This window comes from Ochotona princeps, chromosome 11 (assembly GCF_030435755.1).
Source record: "Ochotona princeps isolate mOchPri1 chromosome 11, mOchPri1.hap1, whole genome shotgun sequence".
Lineage (NCBI taxonomy): Eukaryota > Metazoa > Chordata > Mammalia > Lagomorpha > Ochotonidae > Ochotona > Ochotona princeps.
The window spans coordinates 5,254,666-5,281,435 of record NC_080842.1 but is presented as its reverse complement, the minus strand read 5'-3'; the positions used below and the strand labels follow the sequence as shown (position 1 = coordinate 5,281,435).

The following is a 26,770-nucleotide window of genomic DNA, read 5'->3' as shown; positions in this document are numbered from 1 at the left end:
AAACACTGTTCACCATGCAGCAGTGATGGGCTTAGTGCACGGAGGCAATAAGCACACATGTGGCCTTCAACTGATGGTCAATATTCAAAGTTTATCTACATCATCAGACTTTTAAAGACGGAGGGTCACATAGGCATAAGGGTGAAAATCACGATGTAATTTACATAGAACAGCAAGAGGGGGCTGACTTGAGGCTGCAGGAGTTTTAGCGCCCCGCCTCCCTGGAAGCAGCTCTCTGTTTTATAATCTAGGTCTGAGAATTAGGGAATTCCTGTCCTGTGCATGTCCATATCAACGGCTCTATGGCTCTGCTCTTAACCAGTTGTCTTCGCACAATCTGTTGTATATCCCACAGTAGTTATATGCTTTTTCATCTTTATCAGCAACTCACAATGTACAAAGTTTCTGTCATAGGAATCCTAGTGGGTCTGAAGTGCTATCTCACTATAGTTTTGATTTATATTCCCTAATGACCAACTATCTTCTCAATTTACTTGTATCATTGTTTTGTGCATGTTTGTGTTGTACACATCATGTCTTCTTTGGAGGAAAATATCTTAAAGCGATTTGTCAACTTTTTTTAGCTAATATTCAATTTCTTTCTTTTTTCTTTTTCAGGTAGTCCATGTTTACCATGTCTTTATTTCCCCCTCCATTTTATTTTTAATTTTATGGTACAATTACGTAGCTCTGGAATTTGCCTTACCTCCTCCCCAAATTTCCTTCCTCCAACTTATTTTCTCATATTATTGCAATAGTATAATCCTTCATAAGCAGTCATAAGTCCATCATTTTTCTATTTGAATGTGTCCTGATATTGCCAATACAGAAAAATGACAGACAACCCAGCATTCTATTTTCAAGACACATCCAACAGTCTCATTGTAAATTCATCTTCGATTTTGAATCAGAGATGCATACTGCACCATATAACATCTGTATATGACAATCTCTATTATGTGGTTACTATACATTCCCTTAAATGAGAAGATAAAAACAAAATAAAATACAGGAGTGAAGTTAAAAATTTTACAGCACCATGGAGTAAAGTGACGTAACCAATATGTAGATGAAGAAATAAAAAAGAATACACAAAAGCTTCCTGGAGAAAACGATGCTGCTGTGTGATCTATGAGTCAGTGAAGAATTTAATAATAGAAAATAAATTATTTTGAGGAAATAAAAATAACAGCAAATATATCAAAACCCATAGGTTGTAGCAAAAACAGCATTGAAAGTGCTATTGATCTTATAATTTGCATTAAGTTCGCCTTATGTAAAAAAGAAAACATGTGTTCTTTGGGATTAGCTTATTTCACTGAGCATAATGGTCTCAGTTGGGACCATTTGGTAACAAATCATAGAATTTCATTCTTTTTAAAGGCAGAGTAGATATACAGCAGTTTCTTTAACCACTCCTCTTTGGATGGGCATTTGAGTTTTTCCATGTCTTTGCTTTTGTAGATTGTGCTGCTGCAAACATCGGATTGCAGATCCCCTTCTCATATGCAGTTTTCATTTCCTTTGGATATATTCCCAGGAACTGGATGGTTGGGTCCTCAGGCAGGTTTATTTGGAGTTCTCTAACCACTCTCCATACTGATTTCCATAGTGGTTGCACTAGCCTATACTTCCATCAAAAGTGAAGGAAAATATCTTTTCCTGCAGGGATTGTTACTTGAGTTCTGAATGTAGGCCAACCTCACTGGAGTTATGAGGAAATTCAGTGTGGTTTTGGCTAGGGAACCTGAGCATGTTTTCACATGTCTGTTAGCCATGTGAATTTGCTCTTTAAAAAAAAAAGTCTGTTCATGTCCTTTGACCATTTCTTCACAGGGTTTGTTTGTTTGTTTGTTTATTGTCACTGGGTTGCTGAAGCTTTTTGTGGTTCCTGGATATTAGTTATGTAATGTGCAACGATTTTCTCTCATTCAGTAGGTTACTTCTTCACTTTGTTGATCATTTCTTTGCCGTACAGAAGCTTCTCAGTTTGATGTACTTCCATTTGTTTCTTTTGGCTTTCACTGCCTGTGCTTTTGGTGTCTTTTCCAAGAAGTCTTTCCCCATTCAAACATCTTGGAGAGTGTTTCTTACATTTTCTTCTAACAGTTTGATGGTTTCTGGGTACATATTTAGCTCCCTGATCAATTTACACCTGATTCTTGTTTAAGGTGACAGGTGGCAGCTGAGAAGTCTGAGTCATGACACTGAGAAGTCAGAGCCATGACACTTGGCTACTGGTGAGAGCCACAGGTGGCTTGAACTCATGGAAGAAAGCAGAAGAGCAAATAAACGTTTACTGAGGGACACAGCATGAGAGATTACCTTACTTTATGGAAATTTGCTCTTCTGGTAATCAACCCAATCCTGTGAAACAAGGGCTATCTAATCATTTTTGAGGCCTTTTCCACCATGACTCAAACATCTCCCCAACAGGCATCACACCTGACACAGTTCCAGCTAGAGAACTTTTGGTACACACTCAAGCCATATCAAATAATTGAAAGGAAGGACTTTAGTTTTTGTACTTTTACTATGAAAGAAAGAAAAGATGGCTATTTTGAGACAACAGATAATTTATTTTACTTGATTTCATGAGGTATGTACTCATAAGAAAACATCGTTTTGGATTTCTTAGATGCAAGCAACACAATTAACATGCAATTTGTTTAATACTGAAGGATTACAGAGAAATGAAAGATAGATAGATAGATAGATAGATAGATAGATAGATAGATAGACAATGGAATCTTATTCAGCCTTTTGAAAAAGGAAATAACATCTCTCATTTGTGAAATATGTTAAGTGAAATAAGCCAGAAACGGAAAACAAATATGCTCTGAACTTACAGAATTCAGCTGCATAATGATCAGAAACTTTGAACAAATTATCAAGTACAAAATGGATAAGTTCAGGGAGTAATGTGAAGCATAGTCACTCAACTTTTCAAATATCCTCATCACATCCAGTACAATGCAGTGATGTGAGTTGATGGGTATATAAGTTAATTTGATCATTTAAGTCATTCCACGCTGAAGGATATTCAGAATATATGTGATTTTTTTTAAAAAAACTCAGTCTCAGCAATTTTAAAAAATGCCATTAATCTCATATGTACTACTTTTTATTTGCTCAGAAATACATTTGTCCTTCAACCATAAATTATATGTTGGGGTCTATGCCATGGCTACATGGGATTACCTCTACCTGCAAGAACCAAATTCATAAGGGTGCAAATTTGCTCCCGGCGGCTCCAATTTCTATCCAACTGCCCGTTGATGGTCGGTGAGAGCATCAGAGAATGGCACACAGTCTTAGGACCATGTAACCACAAGGGAGACCCAGGAGAAGCTCCTGATTCCAGGCTTTGGATTGGCTCAGCTCCAGTCCTTGCAGCCATTTGGAGTATGACCAAAGGATAGAATTCCAATAAAAAATTAGTTATCTCTGACAGCTAATTCACAAGTAGGAAATATGTACTTGTATTAGCGTGACACTTTGAAGTGCAATTTTGTGCACAGTTTTTGTTTATACATGAGAACAATAGTATATTTTTGCGTTTTTTGCTTATCTACATTTATGGTCATTGAAATCATAGCTATTTTCAACATGCCATGTGTTTATATCAATACTTCATGGACTGTGGAAAAAGAATAAATAAATGCATACCTACTGTGAAAAGAAACCTTATGAACAATTAGCAGGTGTATTTATCATGAAGATAATCCCATGTTAAATCTGTCAGTGACAGCTAAGCTCCTTCTAATGAGCATTCTGACAGACAGCCTGTCCTGGAACTTCGTGTCGGTGTGATGTGGCACTCTTCAGATGACATGGTTCTCAGTGAACAGAGGACAGGCAGTGGAGTGAGCCTCTGGGAGGAAGCAAGTCCTCAGTTTTCTCAAGGAGGATCTGTTGTCTTATTTGGTTTTCAGTAGGCTCATGCTTGGAACTGCAGAGAAAAGAAGGAAATTGAAGTGTTCCCAGGCATGGCTCTCTAGGCGATCTGCACATTAACTTCAAATTTCATCACAACAAGAAATGCTGTGAATAGCAGCTGTTAGGTTTGAAGGAGATTTGAGTCCTTAATCTTACTTAAATTTAACTGTGATGAATTTTCTTAACATGAAAACACATTTATTAGCTTGAAAGTCAGAGTTACAGAGAAAGAAACATCTATCCATAGTTCACTTGCAAAACGGCTATAATGACCAGGCAGTGGCAAGCTGAATCCAGGAGCCAAGAACTTCTTCTGGGTCTTCCATGAGAGTACAGGAGCCCAAGCATTTGAGCCCCATTTTTCTCTGCTTTCTCGGGTACATTAGCAAGGAGCTGGATGGGGAGTGGTGCAGCTGTGACTTGAGTCTGCACCCATAAGGAATGCCCATTCTGCAGACTGCAGCTTAACCCACCTGGAGTAGGTTAAGGAAAAGCCACAGGCGTAGATGCCAGAAGTAATTTGCTTACACGAATCCATCTTGAAAACTACAGGATAGAAGACAGGCTTCTTGAAAGGGTGCGTGCCCTTTCAGATATTTGTGTAGTTTCTAACATTTCCTTCTCTCTGTGGACACTCTGCCTCAGGTCACCTACAAGCTCAAGATTGGGGACAAATTCCACACCCTTCTTCTTGAAAAACAGTGAGTATCCGTTTTCCTGTCTTGTTTCCTCCACCTGTTATGGCCACCATCTTATACAAGAATTAACAGTGTGTTTATTATTTCATACATTCTTTGCGATGTATGTTAGATTGAAGCTGAAGTCTGTATCCTGAGGTTCTAAAATTTACACTATAGCCGATTTGATGAAGGGTAGAAATACTAGGAAATGTTTAATAGATTGGAATTAATTCCTAGAAATCCTTAAAATAGAGGGACAGCTTAAGGTGAAGGCAGACTTTTAATGTTCCCTCTCTTCAACATGCACATGTGACACAGCTCTGTGGCTCTCAGCACTGGCGTGCATGTTGCAGGTGTAAATGCAAAATTACTGTGCAGACCAGGCCAGAAAAACTCCAGAGCCAACAAAATGAGCCACACCGTGACGATGTCATCAGCCTTGTTTAAACAGCACACACAAGCAAAACTCGCCTCACTGTTAATCTTCTGATTATTCTCCTTTCTACCTCCCATCTGTGTGGAAACCAACTGAGCTCATGTGCAGTTTTCTGGAACTTGGTCTTCTCAAGTCCATCTTTACACAAAACATGCTTCAGAACGACTGGTGACGCAGAAATGTATACAGTGCACCAGAACTGGCCGTGCAAATGACAAACACACGCTGTTGTCTCTCAGGAGACAATCTTCCATGGCCTGTAGTGCAGATGACAGGGCCATTTTCAGAAACCATCACTGGCAGCTCGCAACACACAGACTGGCATATAGGTTCTTATTTGATATCAAGAAGTGGGTTTCATGTTCAAGAAGGAGTGGGACTAGCAGCTGAAGAGAGCCATTCAAGTGACATTTATTGAACTCCTAGTGTTTACAATCACTGAATAGCAGTTCACATGCTTTCAATGATTTAGTGGGTACAATGTCTGCTATTCGCATTTCACCGTGTAATAAGAATACTTTAACTGATTTTATTCCTGTCTGAGAAGAGAGTACACATTTGGACATTGAATCTGTGTACTTCAACTTCACCTTGTTTCTGCCTGAATGGCTTTCCTAAGTGCTGGCTAAGATTTGGGTTTTGGGTGTGAAGCATGTCCATTTTATATTCTTTTCCTAATGTCTTAGAATTAAGTATTTTCTCTATGGGAAACGTTTAAAAGTTTACTGGGAAAATAATGAGAATACTATAAATACTTTGTTTTCAAAATGAAGACATGGAAGCATTTTGCATGAACATTTAAATCGATGCAGATACACGTCAAACGTTAGTGAACCAGCACTGTCTTCGCGGCCATCCTCACTCACGTCGCACAGTGAATTGCACCAAAGAACGAGTTTAGAATTCTTGTGACTCTGCCATTTCCTTTTTCCTCCTACTTCAGGAAAAGCAAATTCTCTGATGAGGCTTTGAGACTCTTTTTAAGGTAGCATGACCCAGGAAGTCCTCAACTCTTATTTAGTATTTAATTCTGCTTTTAATTTCTTGAACAGTCATCTGTTTCCAGCATGATTTAAGAACTGCTCCAAAAAGCTAACTGCAGCCAATCTCTCTATTTTCACTAAGTTTATGAAACAACAATGTGTTTTCATGCTTTTATGTATATTTTCTCCTGTTAAAATTAGCTTACAGAACTGAATGTACATATTGCACAGGTACAGTTTCAAGAAGACACTTCACTCTCCTTCCTTTCCATGGAAGTAACACAGGGTAAAGACTTTTCCAGAGCTCCCAGGGGGTTCTTGCTATCAATTCCATCTTGCAGGAATTGCTCCAAGTGTGTTCTTGGTCAAGGACATGTCCTGTATTGAGGAGGTGCATCCTCTGTCCAATGCAAACTGAGGGCTGAGGCTCTTGTGTGTCCTTTGGGCAACCCACACTTGGTGCTCCATCTCCACCAAAGCTGGGCTTTTCTGGGTAGGCTTTCCTTACTGTAATGCTTCATCTCCCACCCCTCTTGTTGAGGTGGCTACACCTCTGCATACTTCACAGCATTGTACCTGGAGTCTGGCCAGGTCCCTCAGAGTCTCCATCAAAAAGGTGAGAAACTCCTGGGGCAGAGGTGGGAGGACCTCATTGCTACAGCCCATTTCTAAGAATGAGCCTTGGAAACATCCTAAGTGAAATAAGTCAGTAACCAAATATCTAAAAATAGAAGTAAAAATAAATAGGTCAGACACAGTCTGATTCCCCTTTATGTAAAGTTCCTACCCTAATTACATCACAGAGATAGAAGGAATAGAAAAGTTTGCAACATTAAATTAAACAACATGCTATTAAATGACTGATGTGTCACTGAATAAATGAAAAATAAAATTAAAAACCTTCTTGAAACAAATGATGCTACTGTGTAACCTATGTGTCCGTGAGATTAATAAAAAATTTTTTTTGAAGAAATGAAAATTAAAACAAAAATATCAAAAACCATGAGATGTAGCAAAAACAGTATTAAAATGGCTATTGTTCTTCCATTTTTCATGAAGGTTAACTTATATTAAGGAGAGAACATATATTAAGATTCACTTATTCTCTAGTTGGGACCACTTGCTTGCCAATGGTTATCTTTTTAATGGCTAAGTAATATTCCGTGGAGTAGCTGTACCGCTCTGCTTTGGATGAGCATCTCTATCGTTTCCATGTCTTTCTTAGAGTCAGAAACTTAATAGCACAACAAACAACCACGTGAAGAAATGGGAAAAGAAAATGAACAGACATTTTTCAAAAGAACAAATTCAAATGGTTAATAAGCATATGAAAAAATGCTTAGGCTTCCTAGCCATCAAAAAGACAAATGAAAACCACATTTGGGTCCACCTATATGCATTGAGATTGGCCTACATTCAGAACTCCACATCTGCTGGCCTGATTGTGGGAAGAAAACTACTCTCCTTCACTCTCAGTGGGAACGTAGGCTAGTGCAACTGTTGAGGAGGTCAGTATGGAGAGTGCTAAGAAAACTGAAAACTGATCTACCATATAAACCAGCTATCCCACTTCTGGGAACATTTCCACAGGAAATGAAATCTGCATATGAGAAAGTGTTCTGTGATCCTGTGTTTAGAGCAGTACAATCTACAGTAGCAAAAATTCTTATATTTTTATATTGACAAACCCATACAAAATAAAACATCTATATACATTTATATTTAGCTTTCTCCTTGGATTGATACAAGTAAAAAATAGCATTTTTGATAGTAGATGAATGTTTTTTGCTTGGTGATTTTGGTTTGCTAAACCTAGATACAAAAGCAGAAAGCCTAGATACAAAAGTAGAAATGATGAAACTGGATAACTGGAGCTGCTAACTTTCTGCGCTGTTTTCTTTCTTCCTTTCACTACTGTGATTCATCCATTGTCCTAGAAATGTCTGGAGTAAGGAAACAAGTGTCGTGTAAAGTTAGTGGGCTTTATGTCTTATGTGACTCTGGAATGCAATTAATGTAGATGATCGCACTTCGCAAAATCAAGCACCCGTGAGCTACAGCGAATTCCTGCATGTTTCCCCGATAGCAGAGAGTCGGGGTATGTGCTGCTTGGAGCTGCTGGCCTCAGGCAACCCCAGAGCTTCAGATCACCTGGGCACAGCAGTGGGACCCTCCTTTTTGCTCTGCTCTGCACCCCCACTCTTTCTGTTTTTGCTTTTTTTTTTTTTTTTAAAGATTTATTCATTTTATTACAAAGTCAGATATACAGAGAGGAGGAGAGACAGAGAGGAAGATCCTCCGTCCGATGATTCACTCCCCAAGTGAGCTGCAACGGGCGGGTGCACGCCGATCCGAAGCCGGGAACCAGGAACCCCCCCCCCCCCCCCCGGGCCTCCCACACGGGCGCAGGGTCCCAATGCATTGGGCCGTCCTCGACTGCCCCCCCAGGCCACAAGCAGGGAGCTGGATGGGAAGTGGAGCTGCCGGGATCAGAACCGGCGCCCACATGGGATCCCGGGGCGTTCAAGGCGAGGACCTCAGCCGCTAGGCCACGCTTTCTGTTAACAGACCTCGCGCGAGCCCAGAGACCAGCGGGCTGTGCAGGAGCTGATTCCATTCCTAACGGCCAGAGATGTGCTCTTGCCAGTCTGCCGCACAATGCTGAATCTCTTGTTCATCCTCGCAGGCCTGAGCCTTCTGACTTCCTTGGCCCAAAGTAAGTGGAGAAACTTGCAGGCAATGTTCCCTGCCTTCCTGCCTCCTGGCTCCTCAAGCGCAGGACAGATGTGGGAGTCTTGTCAGAGCTGGCTTTCAGGGCCTCAGAGCCGGGTGGGCTCTTGCTGAGTTTGGTGGTTGGAGGGCTGTGTTTGGTGATTGATTACGTAGAGGTCAGATGTCCCTCCCTTTCCTGACCCACACTAAAAAGTGAGCATTGTATGGGAGTAGGAAAGAGGAGGGAGCATGGTTGAGGTTGGAGCCAAACATCCCACACTCTCCCCCATTTAGGATTGAGATCAACAAGCCCCAAAATTTCTGCGGACAGTGGAAGAATCATTCTCTTTCTCTTTAGGGAGCCTTTGCCTGCAATCAGACAATCTGTGTGTGTGTGTGTGTGTGTGTGTGTGTGTGTGTGTGTGTAGAGGCTTGGGCTAGGGTGTTCACAGAATGAAAAATAATGAGAGGAAAAGCAAACAAAGAGGAAGCTGCTTCAGCCTGGGGGATGCTAACGGGCTTTCCTTTACTGCAGGTTCTGAAATGCCATTTCTACACCTAACAGTGCCAGAGAAGATTGGAGCAAACACCAACGGTGGTCATGTTTCAGAAAGACATGTAAATTTAAGTTTTTGTGGTATTTTAATTTTACTGAACTGTGCAGCAGTAATCAATTGTACAAATCCCTTATGAAATCTCGCTTAAACTTTAAGTTATGGTGCTATGCAGTTGGTCTTAGGAAGAGCAAAGTTTGATTCTTTTTCTTTCTCTGTAATTGCAAACACAATGTGACTGCTTTAAATGAACAGAGAAAAATATGCCCAAGTTTCTATAACACTAAGTACCATAAGTATCTCACAAGTCAGTGTTCTATAAAACATGTATATTTGCATATGCATTCTCAAATAAGTGAGCTCATGAACTCATGCTAAAACAAACCTTCAGTTGTAGTTTTAAAAGGCATTACGAAAGAGCATATGTTCATGTATCCATGTGTACTTTATAAATGGTAGTGCCCTGTTCAATCAGATTGAAGCAGGAAAGGTTGTAGATTGTCAAAGAAGGTAACATAGATATTGTGAATAAAGTAAATAAGCACTGTGTATTCTAAATGTGACAAATTGAAATTAAGTGAATATGTAGAGATACATATTTAGTGACCATGTACTAGTATTTACGGTTTTTTGTTTGATACAGCATCATATATGTTAAGAATATTTGACAGGTAGGTAGAGTTTCATGAGCCTTTTTCATCTACATATGTAGAATGAATGGCAAATTCATTAAAAAATGAATGGTCAGAAACTGAAAAAAATCTCTTGTATTTTATTTTCACTGACAAATTATAATGCTGCCTATCCTGTAAGATTTCATCTGCCTGGTTCAGTCTTCCCATCTATGCCAATGTGTCAACAGAAATGTCTTACTTCTTTCAGTTTAGTGTCATGATAATGTGATCATCTGAGATTTTTTTCCTGGTTACTTTCTTAATGTGTTTGACATTTCTTTTATAAGATGTAGCAGTTCTGATTAGAACACTAGGTTTCCTAGAAAGGAGAGGTCTAAATTCAACAACAGACAAAAGTCTAAGAGGACTGTTGTGATGTCAATGAAAAACAAGACATGAAAATGAGATTGATATTCTGTGTGATCTGTTTACAGCCCCACTTTCTGACACTGAACCAAAAATTCAGAGTATGTGTTTAAAATAAGCTGCTATACCAAAAAAATCGGTATCCGTGAAGATTAAAATACTAAGACAGCAACAAGTACATATTGTTGAATATCTATCTGTTGATTCAACTCGTCATGGATCCAAACTATTGATCAATAACACAGGGGCCAGTTTTGTAGAGGCTGGCTAATGCACCACTCAGGATGTTGACACAACAGGTACAAGTCCTGGTTACTCTGCTTCAGATCTAGGTCCCTGATAAGGCAGAATGTAGTGTCCCAGGTGCTTGGTCCCTGCTACCTGTGTACTGGGCCACAGTGCTATTCCAGGCTCCTGGCTCTGGTCTAAACCAAACTGACTGTGAACAGCTATTTTGGGAATAAATTAGTGGATGAAAGATGTATGACTCCCTCATTGTTATCAGCTTGATCTTACTAATGAATAAGCAAAAACATCATTTAAAAAGTAGTATAACTTTTTGAAGCTACGATTTAAAGTATAAATAATGTTCCTCAATACTCTGGTGAAAAAAATACAGCATTATTGTCAGTAAATGTCAGACATTACAGAAAGTAAGCCCAACCTTAGAAATTCTCAGGATCCTATTAAAATAGATGGAAATGTGTCAAAGGGAAAATGAAGTTAAGGATTCCACAGTAAGAACATCCAAGTTGATTAATAAATGCAAAACAAACATTTTTGCTGCAATATGTAAAGAGTAATGGAAAGGGAAGATGATATGTGAGATCACAACTTTAAATTTTAAGAAAATGCTTACTAATAACAAGGCTGACATGTAATGAGCTAAGCAATATTAATGCTCAACTCCGTAGTGAGAGAGTGAGAAATCAAAATGTCTATAGTTAAATATTGAGACTTTTATGGGAAAACTTACATAGTTCATCAGAAACCATCAGAAACTATAAGCCAATCCAGTGAACTTTCAGGGTATACATTCAATAACATTTTTCAGCTAGTTTGTCTTTATTTTTGTTTTGAGTGAAGAGGTAACGATGGTTTTTCATCTGCTGACTCTTTTCCCAAATGTCTGCAATGGGCACAGCTGAGCTGATCTGAAGCCAAGAGCCAGGAGCCTCCTCCTCTGGGTCTCCTAAACGGGTCAGGATTCCATAGACTTGGGCCATCCTCTGCTGGTTTCCCAGGTCATTGTAGGGAACTTGGATCAGAAGTGGAACAGCCAATACAATTGTTGCCAATATGGGCTCCTGGTACCACAGGATGGAGAATTAGCCTATTATGCCTCAGCACCAGCCCCCAGCAACATTTTTATACATGAATAGTTATCTCTGTGAAAAAAATTAAGAAAAAACCACATTTATATACTTACAAAACAAAAATATTTCGGGATGAATGTGATGGATGAATTGAACAATTTATATAATAAAAACTATAAAGCATGGATGAAAGAGCTAATCCAGGATCTTAATGGAACTGTATTTTTTACTTAGGGATTGCAAGAACTAATATCAGTAAGATTTCCATACAATATACAGCAATCCAAAGATTCAATGCATGCTCCACTAAATGTCAGTGCCAATTTACACATATTTAAGAGGAACTATCCTAAAATTCACATGAAATTATAAAAGACCAGGAAGAAAAAAAAACAATGTTTAGTATAAAGATGATAGTATAAGAGAAATCAAACTAGATGCATTTCACTGAGTTCAGCATTTTACCCAAGATGGTCATTAAATCAGCTTGTTAAGAACAAAATCTGACAAATAGTTCAGTGGATCAGAATAATGAGCCAAAGAATTGGCCCATATGTCTACAACCCACTGGTAGATCCCTACCTCTCAACATCTATGAAAAAGTCAAATCTGTATGAATCAGAGACAGGAACGCAAGATCTGTACCAATTAAAATTCTAGAAGAAAGCATCAGGTCACATTTCATGACATTGCTGTAAGTGAAGATTTCAACTATAAAATTCCAAAAGTTCAGAATTAGGCTACTTACATGAAAAACTATTAATATTCAGAGAAATTATTCAGAATAGATCAGTGATTCATTAAACTCAAGAAAGCAAAAAAATCATTCCAGCTAGGAAGTCCAGAAAGGATCTTCCCAACCATCAGAAAATGCAAGTCAAAAACACAACATTAGTGTCAAGATATATAAAGGAAGTGGAGAGAACAAAAACAACATACAAAAAATAAGTAGAGAGAGAATCACAAAAGATACTTCAAGACACTCTTGCGATAGTAATATTCAAAACAACTTGATAGTGGCCAAAAATAAGTACACAAGCAAATGGAACAGACTAGAAACTTGAGAAATCAATCCACTCATCAAATCTCTTACACATGTGATAACGTTGATCCCTGGGATAGAGAATAGTCTCTTCAACAAATGTTCTGGAAAAATTGGGTCACAACATGCAAAAGTCTGAAACACCTTACATAAAAATCAACATGTATCAAGCATATAATCTATGTCTTAATGCAACTAGTTACTAGAGGAAAACATCAGACAATCTGTGTTGGCACTGGAATAGGAAACATCTTCATGGAAAAGATCCCAGAAGTGCAGACTTTGAAAGCAGAAAGATAGTTATGGGAAACAAAATTCTGCTTTTCAAAGGAAATATTTAACAAGTGAAGATGCAGCTTACAGGATGGGAGAATATACTCATCAGTTAGGCAACTAATACATGTTTAATATCTAGGACTTACACAGGGGCCTATAAGCTCTGTAACAACACAACTAACAATCCAATAAAGAAATGGATAACAGAAATAAAGAGGAATTTACCAGTGGGTGAGCTGACAGACAATAGCCAACAGAGGCATGGAAATATGCTCAGGGTTAGTATCACAGAAAAGACAAATAAATGATGGAATGGTTATCATCACAATGTCAATAAATAATAAATACCGGTGTAGATGAGGAGAAGAGTTATCACAATCCATTGCTGCTGGGGACATAAACTAGCACAGTGGGAGACAGTATGAAGATGCCTCAGAAGTAAGATGATGGATCTACCACTTGAGCAATGCATTCCACTCCCAGGAATTTAAATCACATAAAAGAACTTTTCGCAATAGGTAAGTCATTAACTTTTGGAATTGACTCAGATTTTCATCATTGATTACTTGGATAAATAAAACACACATATACAATATGAAATTGACATAAAACAAGAATGAAATCTAGTTTACAGGAAATAGATGCAACTGGAAAGCATTATGCTTAGTGAAATAAGCCAGTGCCCAAAAGATAAACATGTCTTCCTTGCTTTGTTGTAACTAATAGAGTATAAAAAAAAATTAGTGGAGGTCCCAGCACAGTGGCCTAGCGGCTAAAGTCCTCAGCTTGAACGTGCTGGGATCCCATATGGGTGCCGGTTCTAATCCCAGCAGCTCCACTTCCCATCCAGCTCCCTGCTTGTGGCCTGGGAAAGCAGGAGAGGACGGCCCAAAGCTTTGGGACCCTGCACCCACGTGGGAGACCTGGAGGAAGTTCCTGGTTCGCGGCTTCGGATCAACACAACACCAGCCGTTGCGCTCACTTAGGGGATGAATCATTGGATGGAAGATTCTCCTCTCTGTTTCTCCTCTCTGTGTATCTGACTTTGCAATAAAAATAAATAAATCTTTAAAAAAATTAGTGCAATTGATGTTTGAGATTTGCTGTACTCTTGAGGAACAGAGTACTGCTTAATATTTGCTGAATTACTTAGCTAGTGGATGGTTAAGCCTATTATAAAATACACTATATGCCTGTCATTGTATAAACTAAGATAACAACCATTCAAAGTAAGGAAAAAGGAAGGTGAGAGTGTTGGTGGGAGGTAGTGCAATATAGAGATTTATTTACCTTTCAGAAATAATTCATAAGATAAAATACGTGAAGTAATGCTACAGGGAGGGAGATTGGAACATACAGATCCAAGGATATGTAGTTGAAGCAATATAGCATGGGCACAACAGGTGTGGGTCACGGCACGGAACCATCATGCAGTGAAGGCTGGGCATGTTCAGGGAGAATGCAGGCCCTCCTCTTTCCACTACCCTCCCATACTTCTACAACAGGTTCTGGCAAGGCTGGTCCTCTGCACAACTGTAAAGCAGAAAATTTTCAGGCATACCCATCTGGTTTTATTGCACATCATCCGCTCCTTCTTCAGATCTTTGTTCCTCTCTTGCCTCTTTTCATCTCCCCTTCCTTGCTCACCTCCTCAAACCCCAATGCACATGAGTACATGCAAATACAGTGGGAAAGATGCAAACCATAGCATCTCCTGACTTAAAGGTCATTTGTCCCCATACTCCCATGGTTGCTTAAATAATCTACATAACACAGTGCATTGAAGTCACAGCTGGGACTGAATAAACTCAAGGACAGATTGTGTAGACTTGATTCCCAAAAAGCTGCTGGCTTCTCTCCTTTGCTCAAAATTCCCTGAAGATGTCCCATTTTTAGGACATAGCACTGTTCTAATGCTACATTTAAACAAGCAAACAACATCTGACTCACCAATATTCAAAACAGTACTAAGAACAGCAGAAAACAGTTTCAAAAAAGTTATATATTGGGAAAGGGTGGTGGCATAGGATGAGGACATATTAAATTGGACACTGACAGATTAGCAGAGGAGAAGCAAAGAGGACGCAATTCCAGGTAGAAGGAGTGGGAGGACTGAAAGCAGAGACACCAGCAGGCCGTGGACACTTCCGGTGGCAAACAGATGCCTCAGTGGCAATCAGATCTCCACTGGTGGACAGGTAGGAAGGGGAGAACACCTAGAGTGCAGGAGGTAAATCAACCCATAGGATGTGGGTAATGCTGAATTATTAATCTAATTATGAGCCACAGTAGAGCAGTGGAGCTGTTGTGGAGGGTGTTGAAACAGGGTAGAGTGAGCCACCCAGCACCCATGAGCATCAGGAGAGGTACGTCAAGTGCCATGTTGAGAACGGCTGCAATGTCCCTGGAAAGCAACTGTAAACTGCATGTGAGTTACGCCCAGAGAGAACTGCACATCCAGCTGTCCAGAAGTCTTCTACATAATGTTCATACCAGGAAAACATTTCACTGCTCCCACCAGGAAAATACTACAAGCTTGGTATTCCACAGATGCTATCCAAAATAAGTTCAGGCTAACCAGATCTGGTGGGTAGCAGATTCCACAAAAAAAAAAAAAAAAAAAAAGAAAAGAAAGAGGAAAAATTCTCTATGCATCTCACAGAGCAAGTCCAAATCATAGTGCCCAGAGCGACTGTGGCACCACTCAGAGTCCTGTGGACCAGTTTAAAGACACAGCTTGTGTATCCTTAATCCTGGGGCTGCTGGAACTATGAGCAGGAGAAACGCCAAGCACAAACTGGTGTGGCAAGAACACAGGACCTAGGGGAAGTGAGGTGGCCCAGGTGGTCCTGAGGGCAGAGGCATTCCTAAGAAGAACATTCAATGTAATCAGTGCTTACATCAAAAATTCATTGGGTATTAGGCGAATAAGTTAAGTATGCATCTGAAGGAGCTGTAAAAACAAGAGCAAAATAATCCCAACATTAATAAGAAAAGTAATAATTGATATTAGGCAGGAAAAAATAGAGTCTTAAGAACAATAAGTAAGATCAATACACAAAAGAGCTGGTTCTTTGGGAAAATCTACAAAATAGACACCATACCAGCCCAACTAACCAAGTAAAGATGGATGAGAGAAAACGTTCTCTTGACAGAGAAAAGGAATAGCGCCCAAAAAACCCAAAGGCAAATGTGAAGAACACCTAGTAAAAGAACAACAGAAGACTAAATCAATGAACAACCCATTGCAAAAATGCCAGGACAAAACTACCACCTATTCATATTAACCCTGAATGTAAATGGCTTAAACTTAATCAATCAAATGTCATGGATTAGTAGACCGGATTAAAAAACAAAACGCATCTATTTGTTGCCTACAAAGGAGACACATTTCACCAACCAAGCTCAGTGGAAACTAGATATCTCATGGGTTTTGACTTTTTGCTAGTTTCATCTCTTCAAAACTTTCTTCTGATTAGATTATTCAAAGACTCATAGATCATACAGCAGCATCATTTTCTTCAAGAAGGTTCTTGATTTTTATTTCTTCAGTGAGATATTAATTATTCAGTAGCATGGTATTTAACTTCATGGTGTTGTTAATTTTTTTCTTCCTGTTGTTGGTTTTGTTTTGTGGCTTTTCATTTAAGGCAATGTACAGTAACTGTGTAATGGAGACTATCATATCTAACAGCATGCTATTCAACTTCATGGCATTGTAAATTTCTATTTTTCTTCCTGTTGTTGATTTTGTATTGTGGCTTTTCATTTAAGGGGATGTATAGTAACTGTGTAATGGAGACTATCCTATCCAGATGTGAGGATACAATGCAGTAAGCATCTCTACTTCCAAACAAAGATGGGCTCCCAATGAAACTGTTTACTATATCTTGACAATAGGATGCTGCACTCTCTGCCATTGTCCATGCCCGCAATGATGGACATATGACTGCTTATGAAGAACTATACTATAGTAAGGATATGGGGAACTCAGTGAGGGGGGAAGGGAATTGTGGAGGGATAAGGGACGTCCCAGGGCCTATCATAAAGTGATAATAATAAAAAGAAGTTTAAAAAATTAAATAGAGCTGTCACCAGGAGGGAAATTGAATCAGAAATTGATTTCATTCCAGCAAAGTCCAGGGTCAGAAGGTTTCTTCACTGAATTCTACCAAAAATTTCCAGAAGAACTTAAACCAATCCTTCACAATATATTCAAAACAACAGAAAAGGAAGCAATCCTTTCAAATTGCTCTATGAAGGTAACATCATGTTTATTCCAAAACCAGATAGAAATGCAATAGGTGAAGAGAGCTAGAGACCAATATTGTTGATAACCACAGGTGCAAAATTGCTCAACAAAAATGCTAGCCAACAGCATCCAACATCATTCACTCATCCCAGGCGGGATTTATCTGAAGTAAAGGGATATTTTAACATATGCAAATGAAAAAATTGTGGTATACCCCATCAACCAAATGAGAGAATAAATTGTATTGGATGATTTCAATAGATGCAAAGAAGGCATTAGTTAAAACCTAACACCACCTTAGGATGGCAAAAAAAAAAAAAAAAAAAGCAAGGTAGGCATAGAAAGAACATCCCACAACACTCAAAGCAGCATATGAAAACACCACAAGTTATATAGATAACAGGGAAAGTCTGAACATTCTCTAAGACCTGGAACTAGACAAAGTCGTCCACTTTTGAAACTGCTGTTCAACATAGTTTTGCAATTACTACCTAGAGACATCAACTAAGAAAGAGAAATTAAGAGAATTGAAATTAGAAAGGAGGAATTAAAATTACCCCTGTTCACTGAAGACATTATTTTATACACAGGAGAGCCAAAATACTCAACAAAGAGACTAATGGAACTCATAAGAGAGTTTTGCAAGGTAGCAGTGTATAAAGCCAATAAACATAAATTGATAGTCTTAATAAACATAAATTGATGGTCTTCAGTATTGTAGCTGGTATCCCAGGAGCATGAGCACAGGAAAACTATGGGAAGCCACCCCAAGCCACAGACAAAAGCCTGGTGAGTTTTGAACAACTACAGAAGGAACAGGAATGGGGAGAATCCCAGTAGGAGCCTCCCCAAAAAGACAGTGGGAAGCAAAAAAACCAAAACAAAACAAAACTCGTAGGACAAGCAAGGTGAAAGAAGGTGAACCTGAGGAGAAACCCACGGGTGTCTGATCAAATGATCCCTTGGCCGAAGATGTCACACCACTGGTGAATAAGCTATTTGGGAGATAGCTTCTAGTGAGAGACCCATCTGAGAGGGACACATGGAATGAGAACGGAGTCTACCCACATCTAAGGCTCTGTGCTCTAAACCCCAGAGAGCTACAAGGACCGAGAGAGAGAGAGGGTTCCTGGGGGACAGAGTTGGGATTGGGAGCAAATGTGTGCACACCAGTGTGAAATGTGTATCTGCCAGCTGCAAGCAGCCACAGCTGTTGGTGTTTGCCCTATCCATTCCAACCAACCACTTGCACTAATCCATCACTCGCCTGATCCAATTCTTGAAGCAGGCAGGTCAGAGAGGAACCTTCCTCAAGCTGGTGCACAGTGGGTGTCCCTGAATCTCAGCAGCCTCCCCAATCCCAGACACTTCAGAAAACCCCAGGAAAACACTAGAGACTGAAGGCACACAGGAGCATGCACATTACCAACAGGAACTAGAAAGCCTGCAGATCTAAAAGACCATGGGAAAGGGCAACAGAAAAACAAGAAGTAACATAAATGAGGAAGCTAGCATGTCCCTCAAAAATGAACAAAAGACCATACAGGGAGTACAAAAAATCATCACAAAACTCTTCAGAGACAATGAGAAAAGATGACAAGAATTGGAGGAATTTAAAGAATATATCACCACAGAGATAAAATCTATAAACAAGGCCCGAAGTGAAGACCTTGAGAACACGATAGAAACCCTCAGCAACGGAATGGATGCTGCAGAAGAAAGAATATCAGATTTGGAGGATAACCAATTTGAGAAAACACAATTAGACATCGGGAACAGAGTCTGAATGAAGGTAAGAAATTGAGCTAAGAAATGAATGACAGCATCAAAAACTGTATCAGAACTTATATGTACTCCTGAAGGCATGGAAAGAGAGGCAGGATTGCAGGAAGTGTTCAATGAGATTATAAAAGAGAACTTCCCAATTATAGAGAACATAATGGGAACCCAAATACTGGAAGGGCAGAGAATCCTGAACATTTTTGATTAAAAAAAACCACTTATCCTGACACATCATTGTCAATTCCCCTCAACTGAACATAAAGAAAGAATATAGCATAGATCTCCTTTATGTTGACAATGAAATAAAATATTTCCATCATATAGATAAGTTAGAATATGCAAACACTAAGCCAGCCCTAGAATTGCTGCTGAGAAATGTGCTGAAGACAGAATGAAATGAAATTCATCATAATCAATGATGGCAAAGGGGAAGATCTTCCCATGAAAGCACACAAAATAAACCAAAGTTAAACAGAGACCTCAACAACAACAACAACAACAACACACACACACACACACACAATTCACAACCTATGAACATTAACTCTGAACACAAATGGCTTAACTTAATCAAAAGATATAAATTGGCCCTGGCACAATGGCCTAGCAGCTAAAGTCCTCGCCTTGAATGAACCCGGATCCCATATGAGCACTAGTTCTAATCCTGGCAGCCCACTTCCCATCCAACTCCCTGCTTGTGGCCTGGGAAGGCAGTCAAGGATGGCCCAAAGCCTTGGGACCCTGCACCTGCGTGGGAGACCTGGAAGAGCTCCCGGCTCCTGGCTTCGCATTGGTGCTGCACTGGCTGTTGCAGTCACTTGGGGTGTGAATCAGCAGACAGAACTTCCTCTCTGTCTCTCCTCCTGTCTGTATAGCTAACTTTCCAGTAAAAAAAGAAATTTCTTTTTAAAAAGACATAGGTTAATAATGGATCAAAAGGCAGGACTCATTTATGTATTGCCTACAAGAGACAATGTAATAAACAAAGATACATGAAAACCAAGAGTGAAAGGATGGAAAACAACAGTTCATGTCAATGGAAAAATAAAGAGCCAGTGTAGCCACTCTATGATCAGATGATACAGACTTCACTATGAGAAACATTAAAGGAGATAAGGAGGAACACTATATAATGATAAAGGAATCCATCCGCTCAGGAGAATAAATGTATACACACCAAGTACGAGAGCATCTGGCTACATGGAACAATTATTGCTGGACCTAAGGAGAAATAGATGCCACTACAATAATACCGGGGACTTCAACACCCTATTAACATCAATAGACAGACTGATGAGACAGAAACATAGCAAAGAAGCAACAGGTCTCACACAGACAACCAAGAGACTTAATATCAATTTTTTTAAAAAATTGAAATCATACCAGGAATCTTCTCAGACCACCATGGAGTGAAACTAGAGATCAATAAATCAAAATTTGTAAAATCATGGAAAATGAGCAATATGTTACTGATGAATAATGGGTCAGATAAGAAATTTTGAAAAAATATTGAAACTAATGAAAACTCAAACGCAACATGCCAGAACCTGTGGGACACTCCCAGGCAGTGTTAAGAGGTAACTTTATTGCAGTTGGTGCCTACGTTAGGAAACAAGAAAAGCACCAGGTAAATGAGCTAAGTACATACCTGAAGGTGCTAGAGAAATAAAAGCAAATTAATCCCAAGAACAACAGAACAAAAATAATCAAAATAAGAGAAGAAATAAACTAAACAGAGATAAAAAACAATATGCAAAATCAATGAATCAAAGAGTTGGTTCTTCAAGAAAATACACAGAACAGTCACCCCATCAGCATAACTGATAAAAAGTAGATGACAAGCATTAATAGTATCAAAGATGATAAAGAGAACATATCAACAGATACCTCAACCATACAGAGAATAAGCAGAAATTACTGCAAGCAACTATAGGCCAACAAATCAGAAGACTTCCAAGAAATGGAGAGATTCTTGAACTCATACCATCTATCAAAACTCAGTCATGAGACAAAAGAAAATCTAAATAAACGTATAACATAAACTTATAACTGAGGCAGAGATCGAATCAGTGATTAAAGTGATTAAAGATCTTCTAACAAAGAAAAGCCCAGATAGCTTCACTGCTAAATTCTACAAAGCATTCCAAGTGAACTGACCCCAGTTTTTCATAAGATATCCAAAAGCATAGACAGGGAGGCAATCCTTCCAAATTGTTCCTACTTGGCCAACATCATCTTAATACCAAAACCAGACACAACAGAGAAAATGACAGAGAAAGACAGCTATAGACCAATATCCCTGATGAACACTGACGCCAAAATCTTAAGCAAAATACTAGCCAAAAGAATACAGTACATCAGACAGATCATGCAACTGTACCCAGTGGTATTTAGTCCTGCATGCAGGAATGGTTTAACATTTGCAAATCTATAATGTGAAACACCACATCAAGAAACTGAAGAACAAAAATCATATGATAATCTCAATGGACGCAGGGAAAGCATTTGGTAAAATCTAACACCACTTCATGCTAAAAACTCTAAGTAAGGTAGACATAGAAGGGATGTTCTACAACATGATCAAAGCGATTTATGAAAAACCCAATGTCAGTGTCATACTGAATGCGGAAGTTTGGAGGCCTTCTTGTTAACATCTCACTAACATCTGGAACTAGACAAGGATGCCCTCTGTTGCCACTGCTGTGTAATACAGTACTGGAAGTACTCACAAGAGCTATCATACAAGACAAATAAATCAAAGGAATTCAAATTGGAAAAGAGGTAGTCAATCTATCTCTGTTTGCTGATGTCATGCTTGCACACATAGGAGAACCGAAAGACTCAATAAAGAGCCTGCTAGAACTTATGTGAGAGCTTGGAAAAGTGGCATGATACAAAATAAATTAACACAAATCAACAGCCCTCGTGTATGCAAAAAACTCCAAAGCTGAAAAAACTATCATATGTTCTCTGCAATATAAGACATCTGCCATCAAAAATACAAAACCAAAATAAAGAATAAACACACACGTGTAACCCCACAAATGAAGGATTTAACAGATATCAGAATACCAAGAATCAAGGAAACTCAACAGAGTGAATGTCTGCTAAGGAATGGAGGTAGACTCCCAGTGAAACTTCTAAATATACATAGGTGGGCCCGGCGGCGTGGCCTAGAGGCTAGGGTCCTCGCCTTGAAAGCCCCGGGATCCCATATGGGCGCCGGTTCTAATCCCGGCAGCTCCACTTCCCATCCAGCTCCCTGCTTGTGGCCTGGGAAAGCAGTCGAGGACGGCCCAATGCATTGGGACCCTGCACCCGCGTGGGAGACCCGGAAGAGGTTCCTGGTTCCCGGCTTCGGATCGGCGCAGCACCGGCCCGTTGCAGCTCACTTGGGCAGTGAATCATCGGACTGAAGATCTTCCTCTCTGTCTCTCCTCCTCTCTGTATATCTGGCTTTGTAATAAAATAAATAAATCTTTTTAAAAAAAATAAATCAATATGCATAGGCAATAGAAAGTTAAAATTCTTACTATTGCCTATGCCAACAGTGTCATGACCCACATAAAGAGCAAAATTTGAAACCATGTATCTTTCATCTCTTCAAGTGGTTGTCTTTCAGTGATTGCCATTGTTAATATGGCTGAGGGGTTGTTTTTCTCATCCTTTTAGGAAACAGCTCTTTCTTGGTTCAGTTTTCAGGGGCTTTTTGGTTTCAAATCAAATTATTTTTTTTGCTGTGAATTTCTTGTTTGGATGTCCGATTAATTTGTGTCTTTTTCAATAGGTTCTTGTGATTCATTAATAGATCATCTGTAAGAGACATCTTGATTGACTGTTAACACCTGAGGTTGTAAAAGTCTCTTTGAACACGGTTTTTGCTACATCCCATGGGCATTGATATTCTTGTTTTTATTGTCATTTCTTCGGTGTCACATGTGGCATCCAGTAGCATCAATTCCTACAAGAAGGTTTTGATTTCCATCACTCTAGTGATACATTGCTCATTCTGTAGTATATTGGTGACAATTTTGTTTTTCTCCCTGTTGCAGACTGTGTTTTCTGGCTCTGTATATAAGGGGATGTATAATAGAAGGGCAGCATAGACTGACAGGTCCAATTTTGAGACATAGTGCAGTATGTCTCTGCATTCAGTCCAAAGATGGACTCCCAGGGAAAATGTTGAATAGATTCTGATATTAGGCGGCTGATCTCTCTGACATTGCTCATGCCTACAATGTAAGGAAACACTTCAATAGCAGAATAAACTTATGATTGTTCATGAAGGAAAAATCGGTATTGGGAAGAGGAGATAGGGAGGGGAGATGGGAAATCCTGGAGCCTATGAACTATATCATAAAATAATAATAATATTCCAGTAAATAACAGGACCCCTTGTTCAGTACCCAGGGATGTGGACTTGGTCACTCAATGTCATTTCATGATTCCTGATGTGGAGCATGCTCTGAGGGTTCTGCTGAGGTGGTTTGGATGGCTCTGAAATGCTGCGTATCTCACCAATCCAAGGAAGCAGAAATCCTTCCAAGGTCCTTTGGCTACATAGTTCAAATTAGTGTCTCCGTTCATCCAGATATATGCTGTTAAAGCTTGGCTGGAGTAGTTGTCTTATTTGTTCTGCCCTCCTCCCTCTGCTATGATGTCCTCTGCAGGCTCCAGTGGATTGCCATACCTTCCATGTGCTTCTGGGTATGCCATCCACTGCACCATCTAAGCCACTGAGGCACAGTTCTAACACATGCAGTCCATGGTAAGTCCACACATACTGAAATCCTCCCCATTGTTGGAGTTCTGAGTCCAGCTGTTCAGTTTGGAAGATCCTAAAAGAAACCTCATCTGAGGTGATCTCAGATCTGATTCCATAGTCAACATGGATAAATAGATCTAACTGTTCTCAGCACATGAAATAAAATAACAACTATTTGTCATTAGTGTTATATTAATCCATTTGATTATAGTGATCATTTCACAAGCTTTCTATGTCAAATAATATCTTCTATATGACTGGAATATATACACGTTATGTCACCAGAATAATTCCATCAGAATGAATTCCCTTCATAATATAAAAGAGTATTTGTTGATTTGTAGATCAATTGGTTGCGGAAATGTCATTATATTAAACCTGTTTTTTCAATGAGAGTAAATATCCATTTATAAGGATGGTTTCTGAAAAATATGGGCTTTCCTGGAAATTTATGTCATTTCAAGTGACCTTCTTCAGCTATAGCAACTGTCAAAGAGAAAAAGATTTGGGAATGACGAGGAGTGGAACTAAGGCCTCAGTCTTGATGAGGAAATACTGCTGTCTGGTTCTTAAGAGACTGACTTGGGAACAGAAAAGGAGAAAATACATCAGGAATTGTTTTTTTACAGTTACTCAGCATCCCTAAACACAATCTTCATTTTAAATGCAAATCTGTTCATGACATATAATAAGTGCTAATCAGCAGTACCCTTTGGTATAGACACACAGACAATGTGGTTTCATTTAAATTTAATAATTAGTGATTTTTTTTAACACATCCCAAATCTGAAGCAGGCAGAATACAGTCAATGTTACACGGAAGTCTACATACAATGCAAAATAGTGTGTAATTTCTAACAGCTACTTCTCTCTATGAACTTTTATGCAGGTCACTTACTCAATCAAAATTGGAAAAGAAAAATTCACGCTTCTTCTTGAAAGACAGTAAGTGGTCTGCTTTATCTTCAGCTAATTGCTATTAGTGTCTTAATTTCTACAATCAGTATCTTAAATTGCTTTTGAGGGAATATCAATTTTAGAGTTAAATCTCATTACGTAGCCAAAATCTTACTTATGAATGAAAATATCAATTTCTGATGAAACTATAACTCTGTAAACCTTCAAAATATGCCGTAAGCATGACAACCAATGATATGATTTTTGTGTGCCCATGTTTAATAGTTTTCATTATGCCTGTCATGTTATACAGCTGTCTGATTGCCACCATTATACTGGATAGTGCAGATGTAAGTGTAAAACTGCTGTAGAGGTAACAAATGAACAACCCCTGTGCCAATAAAATCAGTCAGACTTTGAAGATGATTTCAATGTTAATTTAAACTTCACCGTTCTTGATAAATTCTCATGTGAAAAAAAATGAAACATTAAATGCTTATAAAAGATGCTCATTAAAAGCAGTCAACTGTCACATAAATAGTAAACTCCAGAACTTCCCTTCTCACAGAAGTGGGGTGTGAGGAGTTTGGCATTGTGGTATACCAGCTAAAGCCACTGCCTGGGGTGTTGGCATTGCATATGGGCACCAGTTGGAGTCTGGTCTTCATATCCAAATCCTTTTCATGCACCTACAAAGGTAGTGGAGAGTACTGAAGTTCTTGGTCCCATACCCATGTGTGAGATTAAGAGGAAGCTCCTAGCTCCTACAATATTACATTTATTTATAACACTAATATATATAGTTATGTCTAATATAGTATTAATATTATATATATCATTGTATTGAATATTAAGAACAGAAGATACCTGCGATATACCTAGAATTTTCAGAACTATTACAAGCAATTATATGCTCACCAATCAGAAGACCTAGAGAAATGGATAGATTTGGGGGTGATACAATCTACCAACATTGAATAATATGGAAATTAATAATATAAATAGGGCTATAACCTGGTCTGAGATTGAATTAGTAATTAAAAACATCCCAACCAAGAAAAACCCTAGACTAGATGGTTTGAAGGCTGAGTTCTACCAAATACTTCAAGAATTTACCTCATACAATAGTTGTATGCATATGGCACACTGTGTCCCAGGGAACCACCTGACAATGGTTTTAGCTGAGATGTCAGCCTGTCCTGTTCACTGGCTTGCAGAAGAGCGGTGGGCTGCACACCAATCTTTCTCCTCTGTCCTTCCTTGGATGAGCAACATTTGCTGAAGAGACCAAACTTTGTACAATTTACCTCATACAATTCCATACAATAGAATTGGAGCCAATCCTTCCAAACTCTTTCTTTGAAGCCAACATCATCTTAATAATAAATACAGAGACACAATAATAAGAGAACTCTAAGCTGATATCCAGGATGAACATAGATGAAAAGATCCTTAATAAATTACTAGCAAACAAGACCCAACAGTACCTTAAGTAAATTATTTACCAGACCAGGTGAGATTTATCCCGGCATGGTTTAAACCTGGATGGTTTAACATATGCAGATCAGGGCCTGGCACGGTGGCCTAGAGGCTAAAGTCCTCACCTTGAATGTGCCAGAATCCCATATAGGTGCCAGTTCTAATCCTGGCTGCTCCACTTCCCATCCAGCTCCCTGCTTGTAGCCTGGGAAAGCAGTCGAGGATGGCCCAAAGCCTTGGGTGCCTGCACCCACATGGGAGACCTGGAGGAAGTTCCAGGCTCCTGGCTTCAGATGGGTACAGCACCGTCCATTGCGGCTCACTTGGGGAGTGAATCATCAGATGGAAGATCTTCCTCTCTGTCTCTCCTCCTCTCTGTATATCTAACTTTGCAATAAAAATAAACAAATCTTTTCAAAAAACACGCAAACCAATAAGTGTGATACAAAACATCAACAAATTGAAAAACAATAACCTATGACCATCTCAATAGATGGAAGGAGGCCATTTGATAAATACCACTTCAATTTAAAAACCCTAATCAAAATAGGCATAGAAAGAATATTCTACAACACAAAGCAATACATGAAAAATCTAATGTCAGCATCAAACTAAAA

General features: G+C 39.1%; 1 protein-coding gene across 1 annotated transcript in view; it reads left to right on the top strand.

The window, feature by feature from the left end:
• Window positions 1-8,633: 8,633 nt before the first annotated feature.
• The window catches only part of LOC131481477 (A disintegrin and metallopeptidase domain 3-like), a 55,777-nt gene continuing 37,640 nt past the window's right edge, over window positions 8,634-26,770 (top strand). Inside the window, exons 1-3 of the mRNA XM_058670469.1 lie at window positions 8,634-8,754; window positions 9,286-9,368; window positions 24,667-24,722. Coding sequence (XP_058526452.1) covers window positions 8,697-8,754; window positions 9,286-9,368; window positions 24,667-24,722 — 197 coding nt within the window. The 5' untranslated portion in view covers window positions 8,634-8,696. The remainder of the gene's footprint in view (window positions 8,755-9,285; window positions 9,369-24,666; window positions 24,723-26,770) is intronic.